The 26,905-nt window shown below is 34.6% G+C and overlaps 3 protein-coding genes across 4 annotated transcripts; 1 reads left to right on the top strand and 2 right to left on the bottom strand.

The window, feature by feature from the left end:
* The first annotated feature begins 4,047 nt into the window (after positions 1 to 4,047).
* LOC107643544 (putative serine/threonine-protein kinase PBL3) lies at positions 4,048 to 6,859 on the top strand. The gene is made up of 6 exons (XM_016347224.3): positions 4,048 to 4,488; positions 4,960 to 5,282; positions 5,473 to 5,608; positions 5,764 to 5,900; positions 5,994 to 6,117; positions 6,269 to 6,859. The coding sequence occupies exons 1-6, from the start codon at positions 4,425 to 4,427 to the stop codon at positions 6,718 to 6,720; spliced, it is 1,236 nt and encodes a 411-aa protein (XP_016202710.1). The 5' UTR covers positions 4,048 to 4,424; the 3' UTR covers positions 6,721 to 6,859.
* A 257-nt stretch (positions 6,860 to 7,116) lies between these two features.
* On the bottom strand, positions 7,117 to 10,943 carry 5-FCL (5-formyltetrahydrofolate cycloligase). Of its 2 annotated transcripts, none has more exons than XM_016347225.3 (8): positions 10,660 to 10,943; positions 10,326 to 10,466; positions 9,470 to 9,619; positions 8,477 to 8,518; positions 8,358 to 8,403; positions 7,983 to 8,053; positions 7,754 to 7,880; positions 7,117 to 7,498 (listed from the first exon to the last, which is right to left on the bottom strand). In XM_016347225.3, exons 1-8 carry the CDS (start codon positions 10,874 to 10,876, stop codon positions 7,486 to 7,488), a joined length of 807 nt encoding a protein of 268 aa, XP_016202711.1. In that variant the 5' UTR covers positions 10,877 to 10,943; the 3' UTR covers positions 7,117 to 7,485. The 2 variants fall into 2 exon arrangements, with proteins under 2 accessions (XP_016202711.1, XP_020979275.1); XM_021123616.2 differs by having other exon boundaries at positions 7,117 to 7,442.
* A 4,019-nt stretch (positions 10,944 to 14,962) lies between these two features.
* On the bottom strand, positions 14,963 to 15,415 carry LOC107640535 (uncharacterized). Its single transcript, XM_016344049.1, has one exon. It carries the CDS (start codon positions 15,413 to 15,415, stop codon positions 14,963 to 14,965), a length of 453 nt encoding a protein of 150 aa, XP_016199535.1.
* Positions 15,416 to 26,905: the final 11,490 nt, after the last annotated feature.

The raw sequence follows: 26,905 nt of genomic DNA, 5'->3' as shown, positions 1-26,905 counted from the left end.
CGACATCATAGTAAGTTATCAGAAAAGAGGTTGGTTTACTACGGAACATGATTAAATCAATTATTTAACAGAAGATGGAATGAAGCTGATGCCTTCTCTTTTGACTCCTATTTTATTTGTGGTCTCATCTCATCTCATTCTCATCGCTTCATTATTTGTTTCCAGCGGTCAGGGTTGACGCCCTTGCTTAGCTAAGCATGACGTCCAACAACCTCCTCTGTCTTTCCATTTTCGCCCTTCAACTTTCCAATTTTATTATTATTATTTACCTGAAAGAAATAAAGTTTGAATATAAGACTATAAAGTATTTCCTACTTACTTTCAACTTTTCTTTCTCAACTTATTTTCCCTTCAAAACGTTAACCGGCTTAAATAAGGTTCATTTTTAGTTAAAAGAGAAAAGAGTTAACCACTTTAATTTATATTAGTCAGTATTTTTAACTAATTATTTAATATATTTAATTTAATATTGTAATTTTAGTTAATATTTTTAAATATTATTAATAAATTACTAATAATAAATAATAAATTGTACTAATTTTATAATATTATCTTATTTAAAATTTTATTTGATTTTAAATAAATATTCATAAAAAAATTAAACAATTTTAACTTTTTTTTCACTCTGTAACTTCTTTTATTTAGAAGATTTATAACTTTATTAAACGAAAGACTGGAGAAATATAATGAAAAGAGGGACTAAAATATATATATATATATATATATATATATATATATATATAAATAATTAATAAGAGTAATTTTATAAAATTAATTTAATTGATCTAAATTAAAATATTGTTAATAATGTTTTCATTCATACGCCTACCTATAATTATACGAAAATGTTTGGTAACCAAAGAAAATCAGCCAAAAACAGCCATAACTAACCTTATTTAGCATTAATTAATTGTTGCGATAATTAATTAATGCTAAATAAGACAAATTCTGGCTTTTTTTTTTATCTATCTAGCATTACCCATAATTATAAATAAATACGTCTTGAGCACAAAAAAATAAAATTACTTAATTTTGGCAGGCTTCTAGAAAGTTTCAGCCAAATGAAGTTCAATAATGGAAGGATTTAAAGTAAAAAAATTTAATAAAAGGGAAAATTGAATTGATCTTTCTTTTAGTCTTTTAGCTGCATATGACATTGAAGATTTAACATTAAAGGATTGGTGGTGAAAAATAATTTCAAACAACCCAATGCCCAATCATAAATCTCGCATTGATTCAAAGAATGTCGAAAGAAACTCAATATGAGAAAGATACAAAAGTAAACTTTACAAGGGAAATATTGTTTTACATTGTGTCCGTGTTGGATTCTTATTTTTATACTAAATAGTTAGAAATAATATCTGGCTACTTAGATTTTATTGCGTAAAATTTTTAGAAGATAAAACACCATATATTTTTTAATGAATTTAGTGAAAAAACACGTTAAGTATATTAATTAAGAAGATAAAAGTGAAAATTTTTAATTTTTCAATATAATTAATACTTAAAAACCTTAAAAAAATTATATTTGATATATATATTTTTAAATGTTTTAATTATAATATTCTTAAAAGGTATCAGAACTTTTTAACAAGACCTTTTCTTAGGATTTAACTAAGAACATATGTTTAAGGTATCAATTGATTTTTTTTTTTTTGAAAATATAAAAAATTAAAAATTTTAATATATTTATTAAATGAAAAAATAAAAAATTTCTCCAAATAGTAACTAAGACACATATTAATTAATTTTTTTTTTTTTTTTTTTTGTAAAATGTTAGAAATGCATAATTAACGGGAAAAAATGGGAAAAAAGTGCAGAGGTTGATGAAAGCTTTTAAGTGATATAGCCATGGATATGGAGCATATTCCCTCAATCCATTGTACTGCTGCTACTCAGTACTCACTGCTTCACTCATTAAAAGGCATTAAGTATTTCAGGTATACATATTAAAAGCCTTTACTTTTCGGAATTGATTGAAGCATTATCGTCTGGCAAGAAAATTAATTATAGTATCACTACCACAAGAAACATTGGGTAATGGCGACATAAATTTGGAGACAACAAAACGTAAGGGTAATAGAGTAAATTCATGTTAGACCTCTTAAATTATTATGCATCAAGTCATTAACTAAATAAAGTTGACGAACGCGAACGCAAAGTAAATTCCCACGTGTCTTGGACGCAACACACGCGCTTCAAGTGTCCGTGTTGTTGTGTCTTCTTTTCATTCAGCTCGTTTCTCTCTGGCGAATCTAATCATCAGATGAACTCATTTTTATTTTATTTAAAAAAGAGTTGAAAAATTGACTCTTTATTATTTTTCTTTCAATTAATATTAGTTAATTCTTTTTATTCTCTTATTAGTTAGTTAATAAAATATATCTAATTATTTTGGCACGTAATTCTTAGATAATAAAAATTAATTTTAAATTCAGCTGTAACTTATCTATTATTATTCTTTTCTCAATGCCGTGTAAAAACGTTCATAAAAGAAAAATATTCTTCTTCAATTCTATATAAAATGTTCATTTCCAAAGAAAATTAATACACTTGATAAGAAAATGTTGCATAATGATTTTACTTTAGGGAAAAGCTCTGCATACAAGTCATTAGGGCTTGTATGCTTTACAAGTTCATTAAACAATAAAATCAAATTACGCGCTGCTCCACGTACGACGCGCTACATCCCTTCTTCTTCTCCTTCTTTTTCGATCGTTCTTTTCTCCTCCTTTCTCAATGGTTTGTTCTTCGTCGTTGACGTTAGTTCCTCCACATACTGTTACGGCACGTTTTCATTACACCTTCTTCTTCTTCTTGCTGCACGTTCTTCTTCCTCTTCCTCTTCTTCTTCTTCTTTTCTTTTGTTTCTTGCCTTCTCTTTCTCCTTCTTCATTTACGTGCTTTTCTCTCTGTTTTCTTTCTTCGTTATTCTCGATTTCTATTATTTTTTGACATCAAGCTTTGAAATTGTTTTTGAAGAAGAAGAAGTAGCAGAAGATGAGGATGAGAAAGAGAAAGAGTTCTGAATTATGCATGATTTTGGGTGTATTTCTTTAAATCCTTTGGGTGTATTTTCTGTAATCTTTTGGGTGTATTTCTATAATCGTTTGGGTGAATTCCTATAACCGTTTGGGTGTATTTCTGTAATCTCTTGGGTGTATTTTATGTAATCGTTTGGGTGTATTTCTGTAATCTCTTGGGTGTATTTTATGTAATCGTTTGGGTGTATTTCTGTAATGCTTGCCATTTTTTCTGAAATGAAAAATACACCCATAGATATCAGTAAGATACACCCATAGATATGAGTCAGATACACCCATAGATATCAGTCAGATATCACTCAAATACACCCAAAGGGTTACTGAAAATACACCCAAAGAATTTAAGAAAATACACCCAAAATTCGTTGAAGTACATCTTATGCATAATTCAGAACTCTTTCTCTTTCTCCTCCTCATCTTATGCTGCTTCTTCTTCTTCAAAAACGATTTTACCATGAAAAATCGAAAAAAAAAAATGAGAAAACAGAGAGAAAAGACGTAAATGAAGAAGAAGAAGAGGAAAACGAGGAAGAAGAACGTGCAGAAACGAAAGAAAAGGAGAAGAAGAAGAGTAAGAGGAAGAAGAACGTGCAGCAAGAAGAATAAGAAGAATTTCAGAAACCATGAAAATAGGAAAAAAAACGAAGAAGAAGAAGAAGAGGAAGAGGAAGAGGAAGAGGAAGAGGAAGAGGAAGAAGAAGAAGACGAAGAAGAAGAAGAGAAGAAGAAGAAGAAGAAGAAGAAGAAGACGAAGAGAAACCGTTTGAGTGGGGCGCGTGTAGTTACGCTCCATTCAAAATGAGTTAATGCGCGTGTTAATGAAGTTTGGGCTGATAACTTGTAAAACTTGTACGGCCTTTTTACTTGTATGTGTAGCAGGCCCCTTTACTTTATCCAACCATTAATATGTAGAAACATCATTTTTATTATTATTGCGCGAGTACAATATAATCAAATATGAGATGGGTCTCACATTATAATAAAATCTCCGAATAAAATATTTAGTCGCGAGCGAGGAAAAAGCTATACAGTACTTATAAAGTTGAAGAAAAAAATGGTCATATTTTTAGAAAGATGATTTGATAGAAAATATATTATTGGTCTCGGTAAACAGAAGAGAAGAGAGACGAAAAACAGAGAGATTAACAGAACAAAAGGAACTGATCTTTCCCAGTTTTCTGACCCACAATTCCTCTGCCTTTTCTCAAACGCAAAAGTTCCTTCTTTTCTACCACCTCACTAACTCGGAAATTGCAACTTTTACCCATAATTCCTTTCTCTTTTTTTATATTAGCTTGCGTTTCTCTGTGCCACTTGCAGAACCAAGTTGATTAGTCCAGTGAGTTGGCTTTAGTTGGTTAATATTTTGGAGGGGTTCTAATGGGTAACTGTTTAGATTCTTCTGCAAAAGTTGATGCAGCTCAGAGTTCTAGAGGCAATTCTGGTATGTAGTTTCTTTCTTATTTATTATCTTTCTATCTATCTTCTTATATAGATATAGATTATTATTATCATCCTGTATTTTTGTTTTTCGGTTGCTGGGATTGAAAAGAAAAGTTGGTTGTTTTTTTATGCTTAGTTTTTGTCAATTGCAAATTGAATATAATTAAATGTTTCATATGCTTCAATAAACATCATGCTTCTTCTAGTTCAGTGATTTTTTATTTCTCTAGAGTTTTCTCCTTTGATTCTTCAATTTCTTTGCTTCTGCGGGTGCTAATAAAATTTTCTTCGATACTTCAATAAGCTGTTCCTGGTGATTTAGACTTGGAATTGTTTTAATATATTTTGTGAAATTAATTAACAGGTTGATTTAAAATATCATCTTTTATTATCTCTGTTATTCACATAGTTTGACTTACAAAGTTCTTGTTTTCCTAACTTGAACTAACTAAAACTACTTGCTCTTCTTTAGTTTCAGCAATCTCAAAAACTCCACCCTCTACCTTATCAATTCCATCACACAGCGAAAAAAGCAATGCTTCAACTCTTCCCACGCCAAGGTCCGAGGGTGAAATCTTGTCTTCGCCAAATCTTAAGGCCTTCACATTCAATGATCTCAAGAATGCCACCCGAAATTTTCGTCCGGACAGCCTTCTCGGGGAAGGTGGATTCGGCTATGTTTACAAAGGATGGATCGACCAACACACATTCGTGGCTTCCAAACCCGGATCAGGAATGGTTGTTGCTGTAAAGAAGCTTAAGCCTGAAAGTTTTCAGGGTCATAGGGAGTGGCTGGTATGTATTTGTTTGTCCCAAAAAAAAGACCCAAGTATGAAAATTACTCAGGAAAAATTATGCCGCTGGCAAATTCGCCTATTGTTGGGTATACTAAGCCAGCGACATAATGTTTTCTGGGTAATCTTGGTACTTCGCTCCGTCGTTTTTAATGACATCCATGGTACTAAAGCTTCAAAATGATTTCCAGACTGAGGTTAACTACCTTGGACAACTGCACCATCCTAATCTTGTTAAATTGATTGGGTACTGCTTGGAAGGAGAGAACCGGCTATTGGTCTATGAGTTTATGCCGAAAGGGAGCTTAGAGAATCATCTATTTAGAAGTAAGAGAGTGATCTCTATTGTTATGAACTAAGGGTGTTTTTTGTTTTAGAACTGAAAAAGTTACAATTTTGAGCATCTAAAATTCTGGTTTGAGTTTGTCGATGTCCAAAAGATCTCAGCAGTTTCCAACTAACAGCTTCGCTACATTTGACAGGAGGACCACAACCACTGTCTTGGGCAGTGAGGATGAAGGTGGCCATTGGTGCTGCCAGAGGACTCACTTTTCTTCACAACGCCAAATCACAAGTCATATACCGTGATTTTAAAGCTTCTAACATCCTGCTGGATGCGGTAGGATCAGTGGGAATATAGATGATATCATAATTTGTTGAATTTAGTTAATATTTGCATCAATCACTTACTCATGATGCATCACGATTCCAGGAGTTCAATGCTAAACTTTCTGATTTCGGCCTGGCCAAGGCAGGTCCAACCGGTGATAGAACTCATGTATCTACACAAGTCATGGGAACTCAAGGATACGCGGCACCTGAATATGTAGCAACTGGTATGCTTTTGCTTCAGTCAAGTCATTACTCCTGTTTTACTTTGGCCTTGTTATCAAATACTCCCTCCATTGAATATGGGAATCACCAATTTTTGAATGTACCAAAACTGTCAATCATTTTTATGTAATCCAAAAATTTTTTGATTGACAGGTCGGCTAACGGCGAAAAGTGATGTATATAGCTTTGGGGTTGTGATGTTGGAACTCTTGTCCGGGAGACGCGCTGTTGATAAAACAATATCTGGTATGGAGCAGAATCTGGTAGACTGGGCAAAACCATATTTGGGCGATAAAAGAAGGTTGTTTCGGATTATGGATACCAAATTGGAGGGACAATACCCGCAGAAGGCAGCCTTCATGGCTGCTACGCTTGCCCTTCAGTGCCTTAACAGTGAAGCCAAGGCAAGGCCTGCCATGACAGAGGTTTTAGCAACCCTTGAACAGATAGACTCCCCCAAAACTGCAGGCCGCCACTCCCACTCGGAACATCTGAGAGTCCACACTCCCGTGAGGAGGTCTCCGGCACGAAATCGGTCCCCTTTACATCTGACTCCTGCTGCATCTCCACTGCCATCTCACCGGCAATCTCTTCGAGTGCACTAAGAACCCATGTAACATGTCTATGTAAATTCCTTCTTTTTTGTTTGTCAGGTTATGTTTTTTAGGAAAAGTGCAAGGATATTTGTTGAGGCATGTATCAATAACAAAATTTAAAAAAAATGAAATTGAGTTATTTCATCAATATTCATTTTCTCCAAGCCATATGCATGATCTTTACTCCTCTTTTGTTGCCCTTTTTGCTGCTGAATTTATTGGTGAAGCACATTCCTTTGTGCCTCTCCAACCATGGTGAAGATTGAAACTGTCTATTTTAGTTGTTTCTGCATGAAAAAATGATCACAGGTCGTTTTACACGCTTGTAGTTCTAAGTGAAAATCTTTTGAAGTATGTTGGAGATCTATTTATGGAAAGATGAGTTAGTTATGGTAGTTGTAAGGATAAAATCAAACAGAAAAGCACATTAATGTCGAGAGTAAAATTACTCAAGATCTCGGTACAAAAAGTTGACATAGTCATTACTATATGTATGGTGAGCTTTCTCAAAACAGTTAAGTACATGACACCAAACAGTTCAAACACTGCATAAAACACACGGAATTCAGATGAATGACAAATTGTTATCATCGTATCGATACCCCAACTCAGTCAAGATTGATGCAATCATTCAGAGCATTCCTGTATCACTTGATGGAAAGTTAACTGTTGTTGCAGAAAAACCCCGAATCCAAGTCCCCTTTAGCGCCACCTCCAAAGGAACCATGCTTCTATTGAAGATACAATATTGAAAGGTTCGGATTCAGTCCAGTATCAAGGACCCATTCTGAAAATGTTCATTTCATTACAATCACAAAAATGGACTGAATTCTCAACATAGAAAATGATTAAGGATGCTGTTAACCGGTGCTACATTGTTGAAGAAGGCATTGGACAATATTGTTTAATAAATAAACTCTCCTAATTAATTGAAGAGGAAAAAATGAAATAGATGTTACAGTTCCGAAGACAATTTAACTATTATCCTGACTGCAGTTGTTAACAAATAACAAAAATGAAAGTGTGGTTGGTTGATGGATACCTGTTGATGGCTGCCGTAGTGATTGGAATCACACCAGCCGGCGAAACAAGAGCGTCAATTGGAACATCGGATGAAGTCATCGGTATTACTCCTTCATCTAGTATTTGTTCCGAATATGACAGAGCAACTGCAGATCCAAAATCCAAATTGTTTGGTAAAGAAAGATATTAATGCAGACTTGATTTGGTTCAAAGAAAAATATGTCATCTTAGGAGGAATAAATGCTTACCAAGTAATGGTTGAATCCAATTCCGTGTATTTGCAAGGTCTTTGTAATTCTTCAAAAATGTATCATAGTAACTGTGCAAGGAAGGAAGATAACCGTTAGCTAAGGTTCACGACTATGATTTTGTAAAAGTAACATCTGTAACTAAAAATTCAGAATATAAGAAGTGAAAAGTCAAAACTCGATGATTAAGACTTTGTTACAATTTGGCTCACAAAATCATGGTTTTGGGCTTGGGAATGGTTGGTAACATAAAGCAGACCAGAATAATTAATTCTACTTAGATTAGGTATTTCTTTACAACAAAGACTTCATACGACATAGAAACAGATCTACATTATTTAATTTAGACAGAAGAAAAAATATAAAAAAACTTACCCTCCACCACGGCCTAAACGTCTTCCAGATTTGTCAAATGCCAATCCTGCAAAGTGACATAACAGAAACTATTAGCTAGATATATTTGTAAACATATGAATAAGAAATGAGAAATTTACCAGGTAGAAGAAACAAATCAACAGGTTCATTTGCCTGCATAACTGCAGCAAAGAAATCCTTCAAAACAGAGGTCGATATTGGCCAATCAGGATAAATAGAAAATACATTCAACGGAAGTCAAGTCTACCAGAATCAGTGAAAAAAATTAAATGCACAAGAGTAGCTAAGATAAGGAGAAGCATACGCAAAAGTTGTATCTGGCAGAAGCTGCTTTTTAAAACTTATGTCATCAAGAGGCTTTACTTTTTCTTTTTCTCTTTCAAACAAGAATTCACAGATTTTAGCTCAAGAAAACCAGGTTAGAATATGCAAGATATCTATAAATCTGGAATATTCAGGAATTAGGCAACACAATCATATTTTGGAAAAAACTTGTCAAAATTTTACATCACAAAGATAAGCAATTTCCAAATGGTAGCTTCAAATGATGTTACAGGTTACTATCAGAATACAAGCAACAATCAACCTAAGAAGGAAACAAAACTGTCACCAATCAGCCCACTATCGACAAAGCACAGCAAATAAAATGATGTTTCTTTTATCCCTCTTTTTTGTCGTCTTGCTATTTTCTTCTTTTACCTCTAGAATTTGTTAGTTTAGTGAGTCATCATTCTGTTAGTATTGAAATCATTGTTTAAGATTTGTTAAGATTTGATGAGCTATGTATATTATAGTACAGGTTAGCATGTATATATATCTTAGGTATTCATACAGCAAAGAATGTGAAATACAATTTTACAACTTTTACCTCGAAGTTCTCCACCTTTATTTTTGTTAGTTATGGCCTAATAATTGTGGTATTTTGCCAATCTGCCAAAGTTAATTTAATAACAAAGCAAATACTTTTCAAGTAAGCTATAACTATGAAAACTACAATATTCGAGCAGTACGAAAAAAGATATTTCAAATAATTTTTAAGACAAAAAGCAACGGAGTCACCAACCAAAGATTCATGTTTTCTGAATAAAGAAAAAATAAGTATAAATAACTACCATCTTCACGTGCATTTCCGTAAGCATCAATCGGAGCTGGTTCTAAGATATCCATTGAATTTGCAATAAGATCATCGATACGTGAAATCCTGAGCATACGCATGTGGCTATTCTTATCCTCCACCCACGGCACATATAGTTTTTTCCCACCTGCACATAGTCATATTGTATTGAGCATGAAAATGTATTGACTATAGACCCTTCACTAGAGTAGTACAGTCAAACGATCTTAATAAGATGCAGCAGTTTGAGGAAAAATAACGACAAAAAGTTCTTTAAGAAACTTGAAGAATACCAGAATACATGTAAACAACAATAATAAATCAACAAAGTCCTATACCACAAGATAGTGCTGGCTAAATAAATCATATGACACCATAACAATATGATATTCTTTTATAAACATGCCCAATGTCCAAAGTTAGCAAATCGAACCCAAAATAAATGTATGCAACGTCCACATGCTTAAACAACATTAGAACCGTATCTCACCAAGTGGTGTTGAGATGCATGCTATTGCATCCTGTCATTGATAATTTCTTTCAAAGTTTTCTTGGGCTCTACCCTAGCTACCGGGTTATCTTTCACCTGATCCGCCACCCTCCTAGTTAGATACTCTTCTGAAAACCCACATGCTTAAACATTATTAGTATTACTAATTTCATTTCCAAACAATTTACATATATAAGCGTAACTAGCTCCCCAACCACCGTCCCTATTTATTCATAGAGACTTCTTCCCGTCCCCATCCTCACGAGTACCGGCTTGCACCGGATTTTTTCCTTTCCTAAGTTATAGTTGATATCTTTAAAAATATTCTGAAAATCCATAATTTTAAGATAAGTAATGAGAGTACCACTGACTGGGTCTTGCAAAATTTGCGACAAAAGTTTGGATGTATCGACCTCCCGTAAAGCACTGCAGCTTATGTATGCGCATAATCTGAGACTAGATTTGAACCAGGGGGATTCCGAGATTATATTTTGAATAGCATCGTCTGAAAAATAACCCAAAAGCATTATTATAAACTCCTAAGCTTACAAACCTTTTATCTTAGAACTTGAAGTTGCTTATTAAAATCAAATAGACTTATGCTTTGTAGGTATGAGAATAAATGAAGAATCGTGAAAAGTTACTATGTGTCTGCTCCATTATGAATGACATGAGAAGGTTGAAAAACAAAAAGGTACCTTGTTGAGATCTATGAGAGGGATGGATGGCCTTGAGGGTCTTTCGGACCTGAGTTCGAAGCGCGCGTTTCTGATTGAAAATGGCGTCGAGGTGCCCATCTTGGGTGTTGCTGCTGGCCATGGTCATATGTTGAAAAGGGCTTAAAATGAAAGAGAGAGAGAGAGGAGGATTGTGGGGATGCTGCTTGCAGAGTGGCATCCACACCTTAGTTGCCATTGTTTGGTAAGCGTTCTTGAAAAAAACAAACCTCGGGAACTAAAAAATAAAAAAAATAGAAAACATATGTCATTAAGTGCCTGTTTATGTATTTTAACTTTTAAGTTCATAGAAAATATATTTTTTTAACAGAAAAATATTATTTTAGAATTAATCTTAGCATACAAGCTATTAGCATTTACAAGTCTTACAAGTGCGGAACTTACTAAAATCCTAAACGCACTCCAATTCATACGTACAAGTCACGCGTTATATAACAGATTTTAGTTTCAATCAAAATTAATTAACGCGCGAATATCTCTCTTCCAATCTTCAAAAGATTTCCTTACTTTCTTCGAATCTCTTGTCAAGTTTCTTTGTTCTCTTTCTCGTGTTTTCCCCTGATCTTTTGGATCCTTCTTTCTTCTGCGTTTATCACTTCTTTGGTTCATTCGCTTGAGTTTTGCGAACTGTAACGCTAGCTTCGTTTTATTTTGATTTTTTGGTTTCTGAAATCAAATTTTGAAGTCCTTTTGAAGATAATGGATGATTCAACCTCAGATTGTTAGCGCAATCACGGCGAAGTGGATTCAATCTCAGATTGTCAGCTCAATCACAGCGAAGTGGATTTTGAATTTGAATCGAACGAAGTTCCTGAGGTTTGATTTAGTTTCAGTTAATTTTGATTGTCTAGCTGAATAATTCGTGAAGCTAGACTGTGAAATTAATGCGTGAACATAATCTGTAGATTGAATCTAATGTATTAGTTTTGATTAATTATCTGTAATTTATAGCAGACGCTCGGGTGTAGATCAGAACTTTTTGGGTGTATTTTTATGGAGGTTTGGGTGTATTTACAGTTTATGGTTTTTCTTGTTATTTTTAATTGACTTGTTGTCGTTCGGGTGTATATCAGGAGCCCTTGGGTGTATGTTACTTTGATTGTTATTTTTTTTATGAGGTGCAGAAATTCTATAGTATTTTCTTATTTTTAACATGTTGTATTTTGCAGTCTCTCTCTGTTGTTGATGAGCAACTTGTTCCCAAGGTAGGAATGACTTTTAAAAACCTTGAAGATGCTGCAAAATTTTATAAGGACTATGCCAAGGCTGCAGGTTTATTATATCCAGTTAAACCTCTTTCATGCTGTATCAGTGGTGCGTCCAAATTCCAGCCAATATCAAGGACGTGTTATGAATTATCAGTTCAGGGAACCAGCAGCAGTGGATAGTTTTTTGGGTGTATAGTTACAGAATATAGGTGTAAACCATAATTTTCTTGAGTGTATTTCTGAATTTTCTTGTGTTTGACATTTTACATATATATATATATATATATATATATATATATATATATATATATATATATATATTTTTTTTCAGAATCTGCTGTTTATGTTATAAATTATTGTTTGTTTTTTTTTATTTTGGTATAGGGTTTAGGGTTTAAGGGTTTAGGGGCTTAGGGTTTAGGGATAAAGCATCAGGTGATAGAGTCTGGTGTATATTTAACTTTCCTTGGGTGTAAAATGAGATTTTATTAGTGTAAAAATCAATGATTTGGGTGTATAATAGGTTGGGTGATTTAGGGTTTAGGGTTTAGTGTTTAGGGTTTAGTATTTAGGATTTAGGTTTTTAGGGTTTAGGGTTTAGGATTTAGGGTTTAGGGTTTAGGTTTTAGGTTTTTAATGTTTAGTGTTTAGGGTTTATGGTTTAGAGTTTAGGGTTTTAGGGTTTAGGATTTAGTGTTTAGGGTTCAATGTTTAGGGTTTAGGGTATATGGTTTAGGGTTTAGGTTTTTAGGGTTTAGGGTTTAGTGTTTAGGGTTTAGGGTTTAGAGTTTAGGTTTTAGGTTTAGTGTTTAGGGTTTATGGTTTAGGATTTTTAGGGATAAATCATCAGGGGGAATAGATGTTTGGGTGTATAATCAACATTCTTTGGGTGTAAAATGTCAGGTTATGAGTGTATATTTGGTTTGATGTTTTCCTTCATATTATACTACCTGTAAATCAGATATTTTCAATACACCAGAGAGAGTTTAATTATGAAAAAAAAATTTACTTATAATTGGATCAAATATATTTACAGCATGTGTTCAATTTCTTACAAGAGTATATAACAGTTACATTAATCAGTGTCAATATCATTAGAATCTATCTGATTAAATGGACTCAATAACAATGAGGATGGTCTGGACAGTCTTATTGCATGACTTCCGCTAATGGCTTCAGCTTTGTCTTGATTCATTTCATGAAATAGAAGACATATATTTGTTCTTACATTTTTTTCAGCTTGTTTTTTGCCTTCCATTTTACTGCAATGAAAAATACACCCATGAATATCAGTCAGATACACTCATAGATCAACCAGATACACACAAACCGATTTCATAAGTATTTGATGAGATCAGTTCAAAATGATGTTCAATTGAATCAAACATCGATAAATATACAAGCTCAAGCAATATTACAATGTCAAGCAATATACAACCAAGGACAAGCAGTATTAGAACATTTGCAACAGTTGACTATATAAAATTATATGAGTTCAGAAATATAGACCCAACAATCAACCATATACACCCAACACATTACGCCATATACACCCAACAAATTACGCAATATACACACAAAAATCAGTTAGGAGAAGAACTAGAACAAGAAAAACTGTAAAAGCTAGAACAAGATGAACGATAAAAACTTAGATCAGGCACATACACCCAAACCAATTTCATAAGTATTTAATTAAATCAGTTCAAAATTATGTTCAATTCACTGAAACATGGATAAATATACAAGCTCAAGCAATATTACAATGTCAAGCAATATACACCCAAGGACAAGCAATATTAGGACAGTTGCAACAGTTGATTATATTACATGATATGGGTTCAGGAATATACACCCAACAAATTACGCCATATACACCCAACAATCAACCATATACACCCATACAAATTACTCCATATACACCCAACAAATTAAGCAATATACAGCGAAAAATCAGTTACGAGAAGAACTAGAACAAGAAGAACAGTAAAACCTAGAACCACTTTGAAGAACAATAAAACCTAGAGGAACTTACAAGAAGAGTAAAACCTAGAATAAGAAGAACAGTAAAAACAGTGATATGAGATTTAGAACAAGAAGATCAGTAAAACCTAGAAGAACATGGAAGAACAGTAAAACCTAGTTCTTCGATTTCAAAATCAGAAACAGAAATGTGAAAAATGTACAAGATGAGTAAAATAGTAACGTACCTTGAATAATATTTCTTCGTTTTTTCTGGAGATTGTTGATGGAGAGTTCTATCTTCGCGACGAGTTCGACCTTGAATAATGTCTCTTCAGTTTGGAATGTTGCTCGAAACTTTGTGGTTTGTGTTTTGTTTGAAGGAGAAGAAGAAGAGTTAGCCATGATGAGCGCTTATTTCAAAGAGTAACCATTTGAGTGACGCGCATGGGTTGACGCTCCATTCAAAGGGAGTGAGTGCGCGTGGACAAGTTATTGGGCTGAGTTAACTTGTAAGGCTTGTAAGCCTTTTTTACTTGTATGTGTAGCAGGTCCATTATTTTATTTTTTAATATATTTTTTAAATTTTTAATAGTAAAATAAAAGAAATAAAAAACAAAAGAAAATATTGTTTTTGAGAATTTATAATTTATATTTTTTTTAAATTTAAAAAAAATATTCTTTGCATAATAAATAAATAAAAAATATATTTTTATATTGTTATACTATACTCAAATATAATTGATAAATAAAAAGTATTTTTGATGTAAATTTTTTTAATTATTAATAAAAATAATATTTTTTATTTTTAAAATTTGGTAATTTTTTATCAAGTGAATTTTTTTAAAAGTTTTTATTGTAAATTATGACATTTTTTTTGAAAAGTAAAAAGAAAAATCTAAATATCAAATTTTGTTCTAAACATTTTTTGTTCTTTTTAAATATTTATTCGAATATTACTACAAAAATTCAGATCAAATGAATAAACTATTTACTAAATATAAAAGTTTTTTATTACTTTCAAAAATTATAAAATTTTTTATTATTTTTATTATATTTTTAAAAATTATACTAAGACCCTCTAATTCTGAGGGTCCCTAAGCAGTCACACAGCAGAGCATAGCTAATGTCCGTGGGGGCACTGTCAAAGAGGTGTAATCCAAGGGGGGGTCTTGTCCCTTCTTGACAAGAAGATCTGCCACCGAGTTTGCTTCATGAAGCGAATGCCTCCAAGAGCTTTGTTGAATGCGTGCAGCCAAGTTACGGATGTCCTGAATCAATGCTGCACATGGATGAGTTGGGGAACATCCATGATTGATGAAGATGATAGCAGCAGCCGAGTCAGACTCCACAATAAGGTTTTGGTAGCCGTTCGTTGTAGCAATGTTCAGCCCGTATATGATTGCCCACAGCTCTGTGTGCATAATTGAACAATTGTCCAAATTGCAGGAGTATCCTTTCAAGAACCTCCCAGCCGAATCTCTGAACACTCCCCTACACGCAGCGTTACTTCTCTGAGTATACCAGGAACCATCACCATTCAACTTCATATACTCTTCATCCAGTCGAGACCAACCTACAAGGCAGTCGCCAATAGCTTATATACTTTGCGGATTTAAATTGCTCTTAACCACTTTTAGGAATTCCTCAGCCCACGCTCAAATTTGGTGAATAATGATAGAAGAAAATTGTCGGTAAATAATTTCACAAAAAATAATTACGTTGCAAGTATAGTTCTAAACCAACAATGAATCCTCAAATCAAATTTAATATGGTTGTTGATTTATCTTATGCTTATTTTGGGAGATTTTATCACCTTTTCTCACATTTATTCAATAAAATAGCATGGTTTTGTAATTCTCCCTTGAATTGTACTTAAATGTGAAAACATGCTTTTTAGGCCATAAAATTGGTAATTTTGATTCACTTTAATTCCATTCGATACCTTGATGTATTTGTTGAGTGATTTTAGGTTCATAGGGCAAGTATTGGATGGAAGAAGTGAGGAGAAAAGCATACAAAGTGGGAGAACTCATGAAGAAATGAAGGAACCGTAAAGTTGTCAAGTCCGACCTCTTCGCATTCAATCGACCATAACTTGAGCTATAGAGATCCAAATGAGACGGTTCTAGTTGCGTTGGAAAGCTAACATCTGAGGCTTCGAAATGATATAAAATTTGCCATATGTTGCTTTGCGTTAAGGGGTGTGCACGCGTCATGTATGCGTGCGCGCCGATTGAGCACGTGGCCCACTAATGTGAAATCGCCCCCAGCGATTTCTGAAGCACTTTGGGCCCAACCCAACTCATTTCTAATGCTATTTCATGCAGAATTTAAGCTTGGGCAAAGGAGGAGCAATTGTTTGTAACATTAGCAACATGTAGGTTAGTTTCTAGAGAGAGAAGCTCCCTCTTTTCTCTAGAATTAGGTTAGGTTTAGGTTAGATTATCATAGATCCATGTTTAATTTCTTGCTTTCATCTTGTTTCTTCTACATTTCCATGCTCTAGTGATGTAATCTTCTTGATTCTCTTGTTAATTTCTCTTTTGAGCATCTTTTTGTGATTGATGAACACTTGTTGGATTTGGATTTTTCTTTAATGAGATTTGATGTTCGATGTTCTTTTGATGTTGATTTGAGTTGTGATTTACTTTTCTTGCAATTAGTAGTTGGTAGATTTATATTTCTTGTACTTTTACTATGCTTTCATTGTATGCCTTCTAAGTGTTTGATAAAATGCTTGGAAGGATGTTAGAGTAGATTTTGAGCATTCTTGGCTTGGAAAGAGTAATTAGGTGATCTTGAGTCATGAAAACCCAACTTATGTTGGTGATCTAGAGTTGTTAGCTAATATTTTGCTAATTTAATTAGTAAGCTAATTAGGACTTTTGAATTGAGATTAGCTAGTCTTATTAGACTTTCTCTCATGGAAGATAATATGATACCTTCTTCCAATGTTGGAGATGACGTAATAAGATAAATTCTTGTTTATATTTGTGATATGATTAATTAATTAGTCTTGTTTGACTTTCTCTCATGGAAGATAATATGATACCTTCTTCCAATGTTGGAGTTGACTAGATAAGATAAATTAATCATTGTATGACTAGGATAGAAAGCTTATATTCTCAATCCTTGCTATGAATGTCTCTCTCTCTTTATTATTTGCTTCCTTTAATTGTTTGCTTGATTTACCTTTATTGCACATTTAATTTCTTGCCCCTCTTATAAACCAAAACCCCCTTACCCACTTCGTAGCCAATAATTGACAGCTTCATTGCAATTCCTTGTGAGACGATCCGGAGTCTAAATACTCCGGTTAATTTTCATTTGGGGTTTGTTAATTGTGACAACCAAAATTTTTGTATGAAAGGATTCTTGATTGGTTTGGAAACTATACTTCACAACGAGAATTCATTCATTTGAGGAAATTCTAAACCGTCAAAAATCTCTTCATCAAAATGGCGCCGTTGCCGGGGAGTTGCAATAGTGTTATGTTATTGGTTATTGTATATATGTGAATATTGTAAATAGGTCTACCTTTTGGTTCTTTGTTAGTTTTTGCTAGTTTTAAGATTTAATTTTCTTGCTTCTTATTTGATTTTGTTTTCATTTTCTTTGCTATCATGAATTCTCACTTTGGCTATGAGTTTGGTTCTAACTATGTTGTAGGAAATGAGAGCTTCAATGAGGATGTGTATCAAGGATGGGACAATCAAAGGTGGGAGGAGCCATATGCATATGATCAATCCTCATGGCAACAACCTCTACCAATGCACTATGAAGAGGAGCCATTCTATGATGTATATCAATCCAATGGCTATGGTGAATCCTCTTGTGACTTTCAAGAACCACCACCATATGCCTATGAGCCATATCCCCAACATAACCATCAACCATACTCACAAGCCACCTTTCACCAACCATCTTCATATGACCCTAATGCATATCCATCCCACCAACAACCATATGAGCCATATGAATCACGTATAGAGCCACCACCACTCCAACATCAATATTTTCAAGAGTCACCCCCTCCATACTATTACCAAGTAGAACCACCTCCAACGCATGCAAATTTTCAACCACAAGATGAATTCTACTTTTCGCCACAACCACCTTCCGACTATAATACCTTCCCCTCAAACAATGAACCCTCTCTTCCACCATCACCCCCCGATGAAGCCTCTATGCTAGAATTAAGGGATCTTGAATCTCATATCTTAAGGCAATACGAGGAGGATGAAAAGAATTTTGAGGAGTTAAGAGCAAAAATTGCCATCATGGTAGAAGCCATTGCCAACATAGTCTAATCCTGCCTAAGCCTATGCGATCAAGGCACTTTCATTGTGGAATGTGGAGAAGCAACGAAGAAGCTTAGTGACGGAGTGAACTTGAAGCTCCAAGGAGAAGAAGAGGAGTTAAAGCAAGAAATGCAACAAGAGGAGGAAGTAGAGATTATTAAAGAAGAGGAAGAAGTGGTTGAAGACTTAGGAGATGCGGAACCACCTTGGGAGTCTAGGATTGAAGAAAACCCCTCCAAGATGATTGGATTTGATGCTAAGGAGGAATGTGCACAACCTCCAAGGCATATCTCTTATGAAGAATTGGATGGGATGGAGCAAGAATTGAGTCCCCTTGGTGATGAAGATCAAGCATCAAATCTTAGTGGTGAAGAATTCTTTGAGCATGAAGAACCTTCTCCCAAGGAGATGGAAGGCAATGTGGAGGTAAATCTTTCTTGTCCTCCCATTTGTGATTTGAGTAAGGAAAAATGTTTAGATAAAATTGTCGAACAAATGATTGAAATTAAGAGATCTTGTGAAGAGGTGTAGGTCCTTAGAAAAAGGAGGATGGGAATTGAATACGCCTTGTCAAGACCTTTGGAATCACCTTTGCCTAGATTGCCATCTACACCTTCATTTGAGCAGGTGAAACTCATTTCTATTATCTTTATTATCCCACTTGAATATGGTTTGTTTGAAACGGATGGCCAACTTAGGATGCTTTGTGGGATGAAGCGTAAGAGGAGGATGTTTAGTGGTTGGCGTTGCAAATCAAGGCTCATTATGGTTGAAGCTTCGAAGAGCAAGGGTTGGGCTAGTGCTCAATTGGATGGGTCTAGGAGGATAGTTTGGTACTTTCATGAGAATTCATCTCTTTTGCCACCCAGAGGAAACCACCATGATCAACTCAAGGACGGGTGTGAAAAAAAAGTGTGGGATCCCGGATCGCACAAGGAAGATCAACTTTGGGAGCCTATGGTTTGTGAAGAACTCCATTAAAACTTGGAGTTATTAACTTTGAATGATGAAGCACAATGGAAGTCCAAACATTGGTGGATATTCAATGATGGATTCAAGCACAAGCCACCTTGATGAAGAGCTCCCCATAAGTCCAACTTAAGGACAATAAACAAAAGTGCTAGGTGGGAGACACCCCACCATGGTAACATCTTTTCATCTTTCCCTTTTGTACATATTGGTAAAATAAGTTTAATTTCATGTTTTGTTTGATTAGTTGAGTTTAATTGGGAGTCTAGTAGGTTAAATAAGGTTTTATGATGTTTTGGTAGTTGTTTGGAGGTTTGGAATGCTTGGTTTGGTGCAAAAGCATAGAAAAATTTTGAAAAATAGAGCACCACCCACGTGCACGCACACTCCACGCGTACGCGTGAATCAAGCAATTTCGGCCATCCACCCGGACGCGCGATGTACGCATACGCATGGATTGAATTTTTCCACTTCCCATACATTCACCCGAGAGTTGTGCCTGAAGTGTGCCAACTTGGTGCCCCAGGGCACGCGAACGCGTACCTTGCGAATCCGCGTCGACTCTCTGCTTTGCCATGCACGCGTACACGCGCTGTACGCGTACGCGTCGCTTCCGTTTTCATCAATCCACGCTTACGCACACATGACGCGCACACGTGGATTGCCTTGTTTCACTCACCTTCTTCTCTTCTCCTCTTTCCATTTCTTTCTTTCTTCTCTTTTCTTTCCACCCTTCAAACATCATCCGACACTACCAAGCATCATATAACACCATTTCTTTTTGTTAGTTAGTTAGTCTAATTTTTGTTTTCCATTATAAGTGTTGGATTACTAATCTTGTTTACCATTTACTGCTGCTTATTACTAATGGGATGTTAGTTTAACATCATTGTTGTTATTGTCATTGTTGGATTCCTTTGTTGAGGTTACAATTTATTACTTGGTCTTGAATTTTCATGTTGAACATTTGTGAATACCAAGTACATGTTACGTTGCCTTCATGCATCTTAACTCTTTGAATTGCATGTTTTGGCCACCATGCATTCATCATCCATTGTTAGGCAATTGTATATTCTCATTGCATTTTTTTAGGTGATGCTTGTTTATGGTTTACCCTTATTCACATCACTTATTTCATGCATTGAGATTGTAGAATTGTGAAATTGGATCGAAAGCTTACCTAGTGACATATTTTTGAGCTTTGTAAAGCTTTGTGGGCCACGCTTGCTATGTGATTGATTTCCAATTCTATCTTCTTTTTCCTAAGTCCCATAGCATCCCTGTGTTTCACCTCTATGTCACTTAGGTGTTGCAACAACTTCAATATGTGTCATTGATTATTGTGTGAGTTTTATATACTATTTTGTTCACTAAGTCTACCTACACATCAATCAATGTCCATGCATTATCCAATTTCACAATTGCTTGATTTTTGCTTGAATGCTTTTATGCTTCTTCACTACTTGTTTGGTTGCCTTAACCTACAAGTCTTTTAAAATATCTCAAGCACACTAGAATGAGTGAAGTGCATGTTTTATTTTGTGTAAATGTGACATAGTTTTTTTTATACTAGTATGTGTGTGTGTGTTCTAAATCGCGCGCAATTTTAGAACCCACACACCTATTTTTCATCAATGTCACACCAATTCACCCACTCAATTCTGGTGATTTACCTCATTCCAACAATACCCGATTCTCCCTTTTGTATTTTCTCATCTTACGGTGTTTATTTTATTTTTCATGATCGATGCACCACAAGCAAAAATGGAAGTGGAAGGAAGAACACGCAACACCGATTGACCTACCAGCAGAAGGTAGCAACTCGGAAAGTCGCCGTACCCCCTTGCTCATCTTTGAGTGCACCGAGGACGGTGCAAACTTTTAAGTGTGGGGAGGTCGTCCGACCGCTCGACATTTTTAGGTGACAAGTTTCTATTCCCAACACTTTTGCATTTCATTTTAGGATTTTTAGTTGCATTTTCTTATTTTGCATATGTATATATTAAGCTTAGTCAAAATCATGATATTTTCCAAGGATTTTATCTATAGGGCACCCCACCCCAATTAATTGAAAATTTTTTTTAGAACTTGCTTGAATTATATACTTTGTGGATCATGTCTTGAGCTGAGAACACAAGCATGTAAGTTTTGAGTCTTAATTGTGTGGTTACATCATATAACCACTTATTTTCATTCTTGTGTGCATTATTCTCTTCCTATGATTGTAATCCTTGATTTGTTTGATTCTTTATGTCCATTATTTTATGTATACATACATTTATATGATTGAGGCCATTGTTCAAATAGCTCACTTAACCATATAGCCTACCTTTTATCTTCCATTGTTAGCCAATCTTGAGCCTATGCTTAACCCATTTGTTCTTAATTGTAGCACATTACAAGCCTAAGTGGAAAACAATAAATATCCCTTAATTTGGATCTTTGATTAGCTTAGGCTAGTGAGAGTGTTTATCATTTGATTTTGGGAGAGTTGGGAACATTGGGTAGAGATAAAAGTGTGTTTTTGTATTTGTGTTGAGAATCTTGGGAATTGGGAACATACTCATGTATTAATCATGTGTAAACCATATGCATTGATGTTCTTGTATACATTTTAGTTTGAAAAGAGAAAAAAATGAGAAAAAAACAAAAATAAAAAAAAGAAAATATATAGAAAAGAACATTTACCTATTTATATAACAGATCGTATGGTAGGCCATAAATTGGGTGAATTTTCACCTACTCTAAACTTCCGAGGACATGCGAAAAATGATAATAGGTCTCGTCGTTAAGGTGAAATTTCATGTTCTTCAAAACAGCAATTGGACCAGAGAATGCGATTGCATTATAAGGGCGCAATTGAACAGATCGAGCAAGTTCAAATTGACGTAACATGAAACCTATTAATGCGAAAGCGCCGGGCTCAATGGATAATGGAGATGGAATAGCCGTCGGTTGGTTAGGACATCCTATCTTTAGAGATAAAGAGGGGCGTGAACTTTTTGTAAGGCGTATGCCTACTTTTTTTGAGACAGCCTTGAATTTTGAAGGACTTGTGTTCTTTCCGGAACATGCACACATAACGCCTAATGGATATAAAAAACCTTGTATAGCTTCTTCGATTTCTCGATAAAAAGAAATATGACCAACAGTAGTTCGAATGTATATACAACGAATTTGTTTTTTTATACTTAATAAAAAGAATTGCAATAAAAAGGGGACAAAATGCCCCAAAGCAAGGTTTAATAAAAGTCAATGCATATGGGTGGTGATAAAAAAGAGAATGCATGAGTGTGTGAAAAAGTGAAGAATGGGTAGTTAGGTTTGTTTAGAATTGTATAGGTTGTCATAGGTTAGGTGGGATGTTTAAGTTAATCAAAGATTCAAATCTCAAGCCCACTTGACCATATGCATTCTACCTTGACCCTAACCCCATTACAACCTATGGGAAGTCCTTATGATATTTGTATGCATGCATAAAATAATTGTTGATTGTTAGATGAAAAACAAATCTTGGAAAACATGATTAGGGGAGAATTGAATGAATTAATCCCATACACTTGAGTGACTAGAGCGGATACATATCCGATGAGGGTTCGATTGCTCAATTACATGTTTCCACCCATGATCATCTCTTTTCTTGCAAGTTTGTAAAATCTTTTTAATAATTCAATTCAATTGTGGGTTTGATTTGACTGCTATGGCTTTAGTCCTTGTACTTAAATATGTTTTTTCGGAAATTGATTTATTTTGACTAAGAGGATGCATTCATGTAGATAGATTGCATATAGATAGGTTGCATGTAGTTAGTTTGCATTGAATAAATGTTGATGTCCCTTTGCTTCTTTCTTGATTTTAGCATGAGGATATGCTTAGTTTAAGTGTGGGGAGATTTGATAAACCCTAATTTCGTGATTTATCTTATGCTTATTTTGGGAGATTTTATCACCTTTTCTCACATTTATTCAATAAAATAGCATGATTTTGTAATTCTCCATTGAATTGTACTTAAATGTAAAAACATGCTTTTTAGGCCCTAAAATTGGTAATTTTGATTCACTTTAATTCTATTCGATGCCTTGATGTATTTTTTGAGTGATTTTAGGTTCATAGGGCAAGTATTGGATGGAAGAAGTGAGGAGAAAAGCATGAAAAAGTGGGAGAACTCATGAAGAAATGAAGAAACCGTAAAGCTGTCAAGTCCGACCTCTTCGCATTCAATCGACCATAACTTGAGCTACAGAAGTCCAAATGAGGCGGTTCTAGTTGCGTTGGAAAGCTAACATCCGTGGCTTTGAAATGATATAAAATTTACCATATGTTGCTTCGTGTTAAGGGGCGCGCACGTGCCATGTACACGTGCGTGCTGATTGAGCACATGGCCCACTAATGTGAAATCACCCCCAGCGATTTCTGAAGCACTTTAGGCCCAACCCAACTCATTTCTAATGCTATTTCATGCAGAATTCAAGCTTGGACAAAGGGGGAGCAATTGTTTGTAGCATTAGCAACATGTAGGTTAGTTTCTAGAGAGAGAAGCTCCCTCTTCTCTCTAGAATTAGGTTAGGTTTAGGTTAGATTATCATAGATCCATGTTTAATTTCTTGCTTTCATCTTGTTTATTCTACATTTCCATGCTCTAGTGATGTAATCTTCTTGATTCTCTTGTTAATTTCTCTTTTGAGCATCTTTTTGTGATTGATGAACACTTGTTGGATTTGGATTTTTCTTTAATGAGATTTGATGTTTGATGTTCTTTTGATGTTGATTTGAGTTGTGATTTACTTTTCTTGCAATTAGTAGTTGGTAGATTTATATTTCTTGCACTTTTACTATGCTTTCATTGTATGCCTTCCAAGTGTTTGATAAAATGCTTGGAAGGATGTTATAGTAGATTTTGAGCATTCTTGGCTTGAAAAGAGTAATTAGGTGATCTTGAGTCATGAAAACCCAACTTATGTTGGTGATCTAGAGTTGTTAGCTAATATTGTTTCCATTGACGCTAATCTTTTGCTAATTTAATTAGTAAGTTGATTAGGACTTTTGGATTGAGATTAGCTAGTCTTATTAGACTTTCTCTCATGGAAGATAATATGATACCTTCTTCCAATGTTGGAGATGACGTAATAAGATAAATTCTTGTTTATATTTATGATATGATTAATTAGTCTTGTTTGACTTTCTCTCATGGAAGATAATATGATACCTTCTTCCAATGTTGGAGTTGACTAGATAAGATAAATTAATCATTGTATGACTAGGATAGAAAGCCTATATTCTCAATCCTTACCATGAATGTCTCTCTCTCTTTATTATTTGCTTTCTTTAATTGTTTGCTTGATTTACCTTTATTGCACATTTAATTTCTTGCCCCTCTTATAAACCAAAATCCCCTTACCCCACTTCATAGCCAATAATTGACCGCTTCATTGCAATTCCTTGTGAGACGACTCGGAGTCTAAATACTCCGGTTAATTTTCATTTGGGGTTTGTTAATTGTGACAACCAAAATTTTTGTATGAAAGAATTCTTGATTGGTTTGGAAACTATACTTCACAACGAGAATTCATTCATTTGAGGAAATTCTAAACCATCAAAAATCTCTTCATCAGTTGTCACTAGTTCAACCCCAATAAAAATAACCGAGAGTATTAATCTCGGGTCGTTCTCCCTAGGAATCATAATGAAGTGCTTTATTATTGGCTACGAAGGAATGTTTTGGGGTTTTTATAATAAGGAACAAGAAATATAAATGGCAAAAGAAATAAACTAATAGCTAAGAAAGCTCTTTGCAAGGAATGAGAACTAGAAGTCCTATCCTCATTATCATCATCAATTGTGACAAGAATTGTCCATTGCTCCCACTTAGTTAACCACTAACTATGAAGGAAAGTCAAGTGGATACAATTAACTTGAGTCCACAAGTCTAGTCAAATCAGAAGGAAAGACTAGCTTTAGTGGCATTTAACTCAATGAGCAACTTTCAATTATCAATCAGCAAAAGAGTTTGATAACTCAAGAGTCTCCAATTACTCAACCCAAGCCAAGAGGAGAAAAATCTAACTGATGACTAAAAGAAGCATTTCATCAAACACATAGAGGGCAATAAAAGTAAACATCTTCAATTGCAAGAATTAAAGGAAGCTATAACTAATCAAGGTAAGAAATCAACAATAGAAATAAAGGCAAATATAAAAAGACATGGAAATCATAAATTGCATTAAAAGAGAATTGAAATCAACAAAAGAGTGCATGAACTAAAATTAACAAAATAAAGGAATTAACAAAAGAAGTAAAATGCTAGAACAAATAAAAGTAAAAGAAAAACTAAAGCAAAGGAAGAATGAGATCTAGATCTAAAAGGAAGAAAACTACGAACCCTAATCTAGAGAGATGAGAGAGCCTCTCTCTCTAGAATTCTACATCTAAACTAAAACTAAAGTGTATGAATGGTCATCCCCCGTATCCTCCTTCACTCCCAGCCTCTTATCTGCATACTGGGCTCGAAACTGGGCCAAAAGTCAGCTCAGAAATCCCCTCAGGCCCCAGCGATTTCTCTTTAATGAGGCACGTGCCGCTCGTCACGTATTCGCGTCAGCCATGCATTCGCGTCGCTTTAAAGATGCAATGGTCACGCGTACGCGTTATGTCACGCGTACGCGCCGCTCAGAGTATGGCGCGATCATGCGCACGCGTCGTCCATGCGTGCGCGTCGGCATCAGCTTCTCAAATCTTCATTTTCTTGTGTTTCTTCTACTTTTTCATGCTTTCTTTCCATCCTCTAAGCCATTCCTGCCCTATAATATCTGAAATCGCTTAACAAACACATCACGACATCGAATGGTAATAAGAGAGGATCAGAAATTAGTGATTTTAAGGCCTTGGAAGCATGTTTCCATTCATAGCATAAAATTGGGAAGGAATCTTAAAACCATGCAAATTGTATGAATAAATATGAGAATAATTGACAAAATCTACTAAATTAAGCACAAGATAAACCCTAAAAATGGGGTTTATCAACTTCCCCACACTTAAACAATAGCATGTCCTCATGCTAAGCTCAAGAGAAGCTATAAAGGGATGAAGAGGGATGGTAGGATTTATTAAATGCAACATGCGATGCAACCTATCTATTGAATGCAACTAAATGTTTCTACCTACTTGGTTAAAAGTAAATCAATCTCCAAGAACATATATAACCAAGTAGGGCTAAGGTAGTCATGATGACTTATGAATTCCACTAATTCAAATCTCAAAATAAAGTACAAATAGACTTGCAAGAAGAAAGCTCATGAAAGCCGAGAACAAGGAATTGAACATCGAACCCTCACCGGATGTGTATCCGCTCTAGTCACTCAAGTGTATAGGGTTGCATTGATTCTCTCAATTCTCTACTAATCTTGCTTTCTAAGGCTTGCTCTTCTTCTAACAATCCACATATGTTTAATGCATGAATACACATATCAAGAGGTCTTTCCAAGGGTTGTAATGGGGTCAGGGTGAAGGTAGGATTGTATTTGGTCAAGTGGACTAAAATTTGAATCCTTGATTAATCTAAACTTCCTAGCTAACCTAAAAGAATCCATGTAATTAAAAGTACAAAACCTAACTACCCATTGACTATCTTTTGCCACATGTTCATTCATCCCAAATTTGAGTAAAATACATATGCATTGCTATCACCACTTACTTTGGAGAATTTTGTCCCCTTTTTATTGCTACCTTATTTTCTTTTTTTTCTTTTTCTTCTTTTTATTATTTTTTTTC

Source organism: Arachis ipaensis, chromosome B5 (assembly GCF_059453495.1).
Source record: "Arachis ipaensis isolate K30076 ecotype BB chromosome B5, ASM5945349v1, whole genome shotgun sequence".
NCBI lineage: Eukaryota > Viridiplantae > Streptophyta > Magnoliopsida > Fabales > Fabaceae > Arachis > Arachis ipaensis.
The sequence above is the reverse complement of the archived record's forward strand: the minus strand, read 5'-3'. Positions and strand labels throughout refer to the sequence as shown.